This window comes from Mercenaria mercenaria, chromosome 1 (genome assembly GCF_021730395.1).
Source record: "Mercenaria mercenaria strain notata chromosome 1, MADL_Memer_1, whole genome shotgun sequence".
NCBI lineage: Eukaryota > Metazoa > Mollusca > Bivalvia > Venerida > Veneridae > Mercenaria > Mercenaria mercenaria.
Genome location: NC_069361.1, coordinates 20813887 through 20824911, shown reverse-complemented (window position 1 = coordinate 20824911; position 11025 = coordinate 20813887). Strand labels below are relative to the sequence as shown.

The 11025-nt window shown below is 32.8% G+C and overlaps 1 protein-coding gene across 1 annotated transcript; it reads right to left on the bottom strand.

Moving 5' to 3' along the window:
- Positions 1-2494: 2494 nt before the first annotated feature.
- Positions 2495-8221, bottom strand: LOC123544563 (calmodulin-A-like). Its single transcript, XM_045330642.2, has 6 exons — positions 7766-8221; positions 7199-7232; positions 6887-7030; positions 5821-5966; positions 5089-5185; positions 2495-4521 (listed from the first exon to the last, which is right to left on the bottom strand). Exons 1-6 carry the CDS (start codon positions 7766-7768, stop codon positions 4490-4492), a joined length of 456 nt encoding a protein of 151 aa, XP_045186577.2. The 5' UTR covers positions 7769-8221; the 3' UTR covers positions 2495-4489.
- Between the last annotated feature and the right edge of the window lie 2804 nt (positions 8222-11025).

The window sequence follows — 11025 nt, the reverse complement described above, 5'->3', positions numbered from 1 at the left end:
TTGATTTAAGCGTTACAGAGTGACTCTTTATTGTTATAGATCTCACATCGAACAATGATTTTAATTAAATACTGATAAATGAACATATATGTATGTTTGTAAAGGTTTTTCAAAAGTAAATTAGTCCCAGAAACATTTGATAGTTTGACAAGATATTTGGACAGTGTCAGTTGCGGTGTTAACTACCTCTTATTGTCATTTCTTTCATTATCTGTTTTCAAAATCACAATGCAAAAGTTTCAAACGACATATTAGCATTTTCTCTTTACTTGGCTGAAATAGTTCAAGATTGTTTAAATGTATGGATAAAAGACCATCACAGTCCCTGATACTTTAACTAATGTTGAGATATATCTTTTAGGTAAACAAAATTGAATATTAAATCAATTTAGAAATGTCGATATATATTTTTTCCCTAAAACGAAATTTTATTTAGTTTATGTCTCTCAGTACAGGTTTTAGTATCTTGTAAAACATAATTAGTTATATGAAGAAATATTTATATGAATTTCGTTAAACGGACACTGTTTTATACTGTTTGCGGTAAATGTACGGTTGACATCAACGGTGTGATTTTCTTCAGTCTAAGAAACGCGTGTAACTTGTACGATCGTTTGACTTTAGGAGTCATATTAATGCTTTTGGTAAGTATCAGTTGGTATGATTTTAGCTGATTTCTCGAATAATTTATAGCTTGACACTGCGTTCGTACTCATCCGTACCCGAAATATGTTCGTACTCAAAACAACTCGAATGTAATGTTGTGTTCTTGTTTATCTATCAGTTTGTTGGAGAGCATGAGAAATTATTGGTAATGTCATGTTTGTATGACGAGAGATAATGAAATCGTTTAAAAACTTCTAGTGTTGTTATTGATTTTTGAGCCGTGGTTATGGATATTTAAAACATGTTTATCGTTTCCAAGAATTAAACAACAGAATAGTAATTAGAAAATGTACCGGAATCGTAAAGTCATCACATATGAAAACAATCCATTTAGTCGTTCTGTAATGTTTTTCATGCAAGACTAGCGACAGAACACGTTTGTTTTGTGTATTAATTTCTGCAGAAACCCTTGGGATATGTTTGTGACCTTGACCTTCGGTCTCTGTCACAATCATTCCCGCGGGCTTCTGCAGACGGTAATACACACACACACACAAAAAAAACGTGTAGTATCCCTACAATACATTCGTTTATTAGTTTTGATGCATTTTATGCTAGAATAACGATAACGCATACCCGTTTCGCGGTATTACGTCTTCAGAATCCCCCGGAAATAGTTTGTGCCCTCGGGATTCTGCAAACGTTATAGCACGAAAGGACAATACATTATCCCTACAGACATGAAAACTCAACAAATAAAGTGTTTGTCGAGTTTGCGTTTTGTCATGTTTTCGCCTCGCCAACACACAAACACGACATGGCAGAAATACAAAAAACACCGCCATAATGAAATGCCGACCAAGTAATTATTTCAAGGGAAGGAACTCGCATTGGCAGTAAAGTTTACATGGTATTTATTAAAATTCTTGATAGTTATTCAATACTCAATGAAATACTTAATAGCATGACGGACATTCAAAATATAATTTAAAATCTATGTTTAAAATATACATTTTTTGATCATTTCCTTGATATTACTTTTTTAATCCGGTGCCAAACCTAAATACTCGTATTGAAAAAAAAAATGCAAGTGAATGTAAGTTTCATGCACCTACTTAACTGTGAAAACAACTGCACTGATTTATGGCACAAATTACGCATGTCATGGCAAACAACTGAACTGGAAGCAGGAATGAACATAGCCTATATGATTTAGTATTGTAAGTGCATCTTTATACATAAATAAAACTATTTCTAAGCATTGCAAACGAATACGGGCACAATTTCCGAACATGTTCTACATGATGCCATATATTCTATGTTAATAGCAGGTGACATGTACTTGCAACTGTTTTTATCTACACAAATTGAGAATACACTGAGAAGGACAAAGCTTTTTCCTGGTGAAACATTAACCCATATTTTTAGTTCATACTCGTAAGAAAAGTTTTCTGAGGCATTCGAGACAGATTAAATCAATATATCTTTAAAATATTTTAACAGTTCCATTATTTGTTAAATGACCCTCATAAAATGGCAAAATTCTTCATTTTGTCAAATTACTATTTCAGTTGCGACCTTGTATAATGGAGGGACATATTCGAGTACATTGTAAAGAGAGTCTGGAAGAATTTTATAAGGAACCTCATCTCTAAACTAGGCCCAAGATGAAGCATTTTTGAAACACATTTTAATATATTCAGGTTCATGGTCTGATGCGATGAGGTTTGATTCTCCGAAGTATATGCTCAAGTAAGGTTTTTTTTATTTATTAAGCTCATGTTTTGATTTACATACGCTGGTAGTTGTTAGAACTGACACTTGTATATTACTGACACTGAATATAAATGATTACAGTGGCGGAATTACTATAATAATACTAGTTTTCTAGTCTATGGCTAACACTTTCACACGCTCGTACATTGCAATTTTGTTCAACGAAAAGAATTTATAAAATCGTGACTTCATGTCTTTAATGCATTATATTACGAAACACACATATCTTTTCAACATATTATGGTGAAAACATAATAAGACAGTATTTATTAAAACCATGCATATTTCAAAAAACATACACAGAATATATGTATAAGTCTTGCATATATAGAAGTTAATACTATGATTGCAAAACTATTCATACAAATTAGAAGAAAACATCACAAAAAAATCAATAAATAAAAAAAAAATCTTCAGATGGCATTATCTCATTTATGCAAGTAAGATTTGAAAAGGATATACATGTACCTCAGATATAACAAAATAATAGATTTGACGCATTATCAAATGTTAAAGAATATTCATTTAACAAAAATCTTAGTTAGGTAAATAGGTGAAGACAGCATTAACTAGAAACTAAAAATTTATTTTCACGACAAACGTATGTCTCCCAAATATTCAACACATTAAGGACAAAAGATTCCAGGGAAAAACTTCTGAACCATTTCACTCCAAAGATATACACACCTAGGCTTGGCCCTGATCACTTCTGTGAAGTTAGGTGGAATTCCAATCAGTGGTATAGGAGAAGTAGCATAGACTTAATAAAGTTTGACAAATCAAGGGTAAATCATTTAAACAAAACATACCGATGATTTGTAACAACTACGCTTCACACTTTTCACTCGTATAGTTTGGTGAAATTTAGCCAAATGATATACAGAAGGTAATATAAACACTGTAAGATATGTTGTCAAGGGCCATTTCTCTGCTGAAAATCACTGAAAAAAAACCGGAACACGCCGAGGATATGCATAATTAGGCTTGGCACTGATAACTCCTGAAAGATTAGGTGGAAATCTACCCAATGGTGTAACAGATGTTGCCAAAATATCATAAAAATGACAAATAAAGGGCTACGACTCCGCTGAAAATTACTCAACCGGAACATGCGGATAATATACACAATAAGACCCCTGTAAGAATTGGTGGGAGTCCCGCCCATTGATATGAGAAAATTGTCTATTAACGAATCAATGGCCAAAACTGCAAAATCAACAAACCGGATCATGCCGACGATATGTTCAATTAGGTTTGATAATGATCACTGTTATAACCTTTGGTGTAATTCCTCCTGATGGTGTCGGAGCAACTGGACAGACACGGTAAACTGCGAAAAATATCAAGGGCCATAACTGCCGAAAAGCACAGAAGCGAAACATGCCGGCAATATGCAAAGGTAGGTTTGACACTTTAATTCCTGTAGGTTTAGTGCAATCATCACAATTACGGCATATTAGAAGCAGCCAAAACATCATAGAATTTGATAAATCAAGGGTCATAACCACAACAGGAACATGCCTACGATATGCACAACAAAGCTTGTCAATGGTCACTTTTTAAAGTTAGTGTAAATCCGTCTTGTGGTGTCGGAGGATTTGCGTAGACGACTTTTGTGATATATAGAGAGACATACTTCCTTACAGAAGGACATCACTACATCAATATATCTCCCGTATTTCATGTGGGAGACAATAACATGTACCGAGTTCTACCTGACTGATCCAAAATTACACTGCCCATATGGAAACAGTACACCTTTATGGTTAAAATTAAAGTTGGAACATGATAGCATATGGCATGTGAAATATTATGAATTATACACTATCAAAAAACAGAAAATTATGAAAACAAGTATTAATTTGTGAACAATTTCATTATCAGTGTGCATTTTAAATTCACCACATTTCCTATTTACCTTAGCTTCCTCGCTTAAAGCTATATGTGTTTCCACAAACAGCGTTTGAACACCTTAAATACACAGAAGTATACAAATACAAAACATGTAAGATATTGATATATACACTACATGTAACACGTTTTTTTTTGGCAACTTCGGGTGGAGAAAATATAATAGAAATAACCGCAAGTCTGTTTAAATTATTCTCTATTGTGCATTTGTCATCATCTTGACGAAATCTGAAATTAACAGGAATGACATATGAATTAGGTTATTGAAGCCAATCTACAGTCATACATTAAATTACACCAGCATACGTATAACTTATGTTGCCAATATTGGTGTTTAAAAAACTGTGTAATACTAACAGAAACTTTAAAAGTAAACAAATACGGATCTCTTACTTGTACATTGAATACAATAGGATTACATTTTGCTTTTGAAATTATATTTCCCAATTACTGGAAAACACAATTATCTTGTAAGATATTGAAACTAAACAAAAAGTAACAATTTGCTTTGGCCTTTTTTTTTCTCCCATTTTCAAGTAAGTCACTTCATTGTCTGTTATAAGTCACACATTTTCCGTCAAAGATATATTTTTGATGAAATGTTTCAATTTATTGTGATCAAAAATACATGGCGAAAAGCTCTTACAACAATTCTTAAAATGTCAACTTGGCATGGACTCAATCAGCGCAAAATATGATTCTACCGTTGAAATAATTAGATCTGAAATCAGAATTTTGCAGTCTTATAACGAAGATTTATTTCAGATTTTGCCTATATTAAGATAGTGTAGTTACCTTCAAAATTTACACGACCATCTCCGGATGGATCCGCTTCCTCTATCATATCTCGCATCTCTTCATCTGTGAAGTCAAGACCAAGGTCATGCACCACCTGTGAATAAACATTGTCGCATTAATTCCCAAAAGATAATAGGTAAGGGTAGATGCGCCTTTTTTAAATTTTATAAGTTTGAGCATAAAGAACATAAATTATGTATCTTAACCAACTCTATCCTGATGAGATGACGTGTGCCACTTGGAATCTGATTACTCGCTACATCTAATCATATATATCAGAAATCAGAAATGACCAGGCTAATGCTTATTGTGAAATAATTCAAACGCTTAATCTAACATCTAAGAAGCAAGGGTATACAATTTAAAATAAAAGCACCTATCAAAACTGGCATACAATTGTAAATAATATAAAAATATTCTTTTAAGCTGAGAGATAACTAAAAGACCTTCCAAACTAATGAATAATTATGCAGCATGCTATTTCCTAAAACAAAAACGTGCAATGAAAATGTTGTCTCTGAATTATAAAGAAGTTAATTTACATATTCATTATTTCGATATTTTCTTTGACGTCTTTGGCCTTTGTAACATTGATTCAGCAATAGTTTGTGTCTTACATTTCCAATGAGACAGAAATTCCAGCCACTCTCTTATATGGCTGTAATATCAAACTTATACGGCAAAGTTTATGAGTGGCGTCTGTTTCTGCTAAAGAGAATTGAAAATTACCTGGCGCAAACCTTGCAGTGTAATGTAACCCTCCCCATGAGGGTCTATCACACTAAACGCCCCTTTAATCAGCTCCTCTGACTCAAAAGAGTTCATATTTTTCTCCATTAATGTTAGGAACTCTGAAAATTCTATTTTTCCATTACCTGAAAAAGAGGACAAATAATGTATTTTGATATTGTATGACCATATATACATAATACATATTTTTCTTAATTATCTAGTTTGTTTATTTAAATATTATGTTTCTGGACAAATGAAGTAGAACAAAGGTTACCAATAGTAAATCTTACAAATGCTCAGTCAATATTCTTCTAGACATGTATGACATAGTTAAATGTTATTTCCTGCAAGACAAAGACAAGATTAATTCTTATTATAATAATTCGGTTTCATCTACAGCCTGACCACAACAGTATCAAATAAATGAAAGCACCAATGACATTTTGTCAGTCGAAAAAGTAAGGTCTTTACTGGTAAATGTTACTTTTTCATGCATTGAGATATTACATACATTGAAATGTTACATGGGCATTAGGTGTTTCATAATTTTACCACCACACAAAGGGAACAGGATCACCACAAACATTGAAAGTTATAACAAACGTTTTATGTGGTTAACAGATAACAAGCACAATTAATTTGGAATACATAGGCGTCTGTGGTTGAAGGGTTGATTAGCGGCTAGACAGTCATACAAACGGTTCAGAGTAAATTACATACCCCCACTTAGTCAGTTTTAAGCTAACCTGTTTTAAACCTTTCTTGTTTTCTACATAATATCATTCAAAGGACAATCCAGGCAGGGTTAAACCAATGACTACAGTGAAATACCAGAGTCTAATTTGTAAATGTTTCGAATCTGATCATTTTGTCGTATATACGTATACTCGTATATAGCTTCTTTGTAAAATCTGAATCAAAAGGCCCTTTTTTACATCGTATGTCTTCTCTCAGAACCATTAGGCCTTTAGCTGTGCAATTCTGCGAGCCATATACACCAGGTGATTGTTAGCAGGTCTTCACATCTAATGTGTACATAAGTTTGAGACATACATGAACGAACCGTTACTGTCAACTTCTTTAATCATTTCAATGATGTCATCTCGGCTTGGATTATGACCTAAAGACTTCATCACAGTCAGAAGTTCTGGTGTAGTGATTGTATTGTCCCCATCTTTGTCGAATAAATGAAACGCCTCTTTGAACTCTGTAATATGTTGAGCATAGTCTATAATGTACTTATCATATCATATCATATCATAATAATTATGTAAAAAATGCATGCATAAATGTCACTAAAAGCAACTTTTAAGTACCATTCGAAGAAATATTTGATCAATATTATAACGAGTTAAGTCAAAAATATCAAATATACCTTGGAGCTGTTCCTCTGTAAATCTCTTATCAGTCTGAAATGTAAGCACATATATTACAGGAATTTCTCTCAATTTCTTTATTAACATACGTGATGTAATCAAAAATAAAGTGGATCCGGGGCAAAGTGGTTAAGGTCGCTGACAAATCACTCAGCCCTCACAGATGAAGGTTCGAGGTTTGGGGCGGCGACTTCATCATGTGATGAAGTCATCTAGCTGGCTTACGGAAGATCGGCGACTCTACCAAGGCGCCCACCGGTGATGAAATAATTCATGGTATCAGGGGTCTTCCTCCACTAACAAAAGCTGGAGGGTTGCCGTATGACCTATAATTGTGTCGATTTAGACACATATTCTCAATAAGATTTGTTGAAAATTCTCTTAAGACAACTTTATTTTCATAAGTCATGTATTGTTTTTACATAAAATATATCAAAAAAAGATTTACGTATAAGATAAAGCAAATTCATACTCAAATAAAGAATGCATACCATATCGATATTACATGTTAAAAAACGAATGAAATTATATTTTTATAGTAAACAAAAGAAATCTAATTTGCTTACCATTTTCTTTTAACTATCCACTTATGCCATGATTCATTTCCATTAATGTTCCTCTTTTCGTGAAAGTGATAAAATTTATGTACAATATTTATATCATTCGCTTAAAGTTTGCTATAAACAAAATCACATTTAATTTTTATACGCGTTATACTTCGCTATCTTAAAGAAAATCGATCACCGCAAATTTTATTTGACTGTGGTGATAGCCGTATACTTTTCAATTCATACTCATTTTAACTTTACATAATAGCGGTAGATAGAAAATCTTACTTTAAATAATCAAGCACAAGGCAAACAAAACCAATCTGCTATCCAAATACAGATCTATTATGTATTCAGGTTTACCTTGATATACGACCGAAATTGGGTTTGGGTTATAATCCCTACTTTAACATTCTTTTTACATAGATCCGTGTTAAGCGATTAGTATGTCAAAATTGCTATTAGTATCAGTAAAGAAATTGTTCTTTACAAACAAGTGTAAGGCGTTTCTGAACTTCACACACATCGCTGATGTGCCACTGCAGAAGTATTGTTTTCTATTCTTGGTTTAAATGACTGCGAGCTTATTTAGAGTATTATATCTTGTATTGTTATACAAAACGTAATTTGTATCAAATCATAGATATAACATTCTGATATGCTTGTTTATGTTAAAACACGCTTAGGCTAAAGATATGCCAAGTTAACGTGCGGTGACGCCAATGTTTTTGTTGCGACCAAGAAAGAGCGCTACTATATTGTATCCACTGTTTTAGATTAAAGGCATATTAGAATCGATATAATGTATAGCAAAATCGAGTTTTACCTAAATTAATACACTCAAAATCGGTTACACGTCGCCAGAATAATTGATTTGAGCTACTCCCTCGTGAAGTTATTCCGCGGACGTATAACCTCTATTTTCTTGCCTTAATAACCTTAAAAACGTTTTTTTTATACATTATTTCTTAAGTGAAAACACTAAATCTCATGCGTTACCACCTTATACCTTCGGGACAGTATTCCGAATATAATACAGGTGTGAGATCTTAAATCACATCTCTTCTCTCACTTCTTTTAGTTTGACTACAATATGTATGCCAAATGTATGCTTAAAATAATTAAATCTATCATACACGGTGTCAGATAAAAATTGTAATTAGAACTTGATACCGTCATTGTTATAGGACGTCACTGTTAAGACTTGTAATATGTTAAAAATTTAAACTTACTATATCCGGCTGTTCTTTATTTCATATAAAAAAACATTTTCTAAATAACGTTATTTCGACATTTTCTACAATATCAGATTTTCAAAGACTTTCAGTCCGATGAAGAATTTTATTATATACCTGTCTAAATTCTGTCAACAATACGGCTTGTACTTCACAAGTAAATACGAACAGGCAGAGAAAAAAATACGTATTTTACCTTTTGTATTGTATGTTGCCGGACTACCTTCATTTAATTTGCATGCCCTGACACCAGCACATAAAAACTCATTTCTATTTTAATATCGACAAACATTTAAGATTTTGTTCGATAACAAACAACAAACAAAAAGCTGGAGGTATATAATAAAAGCGTCATTACGACAGTAGCTTGATCTGGGATTTTGTATTTGGCTCTCGTGGATTTTGCAAGGACGGCTTGTGCGCCTCGTGAGAACCGATCTGACAAAATCCACTCGAGCCAAATACAGAATCCCAGATCAAGCTAGTATTATAATAACCCTAATGTATTGCTACAATAAAAGAAGATGTGTTAACGTTTATATAAGTAAGTACTCTTCATTAAATATCTTTGCATTCACTCCTGACTCTGTTCGTGATAACGTTCTTACGCCGTACTTTTTTTCTAGCATGCGACGGGACAATACCGATTCCGATAGAATGATACATGCATTCTAAAAGGCAGAGTAAGATAACACGACTCTGTAATACGGAATTAGAATCAATTCTCAAGAAACCCCTATTTCATAACGATATGCTTCGATTATTTATAAAATAATGAGAACATGTGGAGAAATAAACATAAAGGGCATCCCAATTATAATGTACGCAAAGTAAAGCATTGAGCAAGCAATATATTGCATTTTATTATTTTGTTCATGCTACTTTGATTCAAGATCCCTTTGATCGGCAGGATATATGTTGATTCCAATAAACAAACATGCTAATTTCAATAACATTGTGCCATTTGCAATGCTTAAATGTGACAAAAAGCACTTGCTAGACTGTACATTCAACGAAAGTAGGGCCCGTTCCTTAAATTCCAAAAATATACAGAATTTCAGCCATTTAGCATTATTTTGCATGATTTTCTTTAGATTAATGGCCTTTTGATTGATTTCCAAAGACACATAGTGCTCCTTTTATCCCTCTATAGTGAGTAAATCCCTGAAAATCAGATGTGGTTATATGTAAAAAAACATCCTTAGTTTGAGAGGTGCCCGACACATCGATGGAAACTCATTTACAAATTTCTAAAAAGTGTTTTTGCAAAAAAAAAATGAAAGGTTATAAAATTTTACTTAGTCAGAACAAGAGAACTACAAGAGAATATACAGATATCTGCCAACGGTTTTATTCAGAAAGAAGGAAAATGAGCTGATATCAAACTTTGAGATAGATTTTCTCAAAATGTTGAAAATGGTATATAGAGCAAAGTCCAAAGTCCCACGAAAAATTATAATCTGTTCACATATTTTGGACAGAGACATTAGCCTTGCTGTTTTTTGTTTCATGTAAGATTTTATCTCAGAGTTTTACACTTTTTACTAATTTATAAAAAAGTATATAGCAGGAATACTCCGATATTTTGCCTACACAAGCCATAGTTTAACTTGTCATGGTCATAGTTCATAAATTATAATCGGACCACCCCACTGTCGACGATTTCTAACAGTAATCAGGATAATTTAGCAGAACTGAATAATAAATCATACACTTTTTGTATACCAAATAACACGCTTAAACCTAAACTAGCAGCAAGATATAATAACAAATTGGTTGTACGTGATAGTTGATTATTTTCTTTTCAAAGTTCAAGATAATCGACACAAAACCAGATAAGCCGTTTCTTCATATATTCTTACTTTCCAGTGTTTCTGTCAGTGCTGGTAAATCCAGGATGTAAGATGACTCTAGTACTGTAATTTATGAATGGATGCGTACATATGCTGATGTAATGAAATAATGCTTAAATAAAACATTCGTTTTATTTTATTTCTTCTTTCTATTGAAACATACAGTATACAAGAAAAGAATCGGTTTCTA

What these genes read in the sequence shown, in the direction of transcription:
- LOC123544563 (XM_045330642.2), bottom strand. An exon ending in TAAAGAAGTTGACAGTAACG is followed by an intron (nt 5,967 to 6,886) that starts GTTCGTTCATGT and finishes CCTCTTTTTCAG; the next exon opens with GTAATGGAAAAATAGAATTT. An exon ending in CACTGCAAGGTTTGCGCCAG is followed by an intron (nt 5,186 to 5,820) that starts GTAATTTTCAAT and finishes GTTTATTCACAG; the next exon opens with GTGGTGCATGACCTTGGTCT.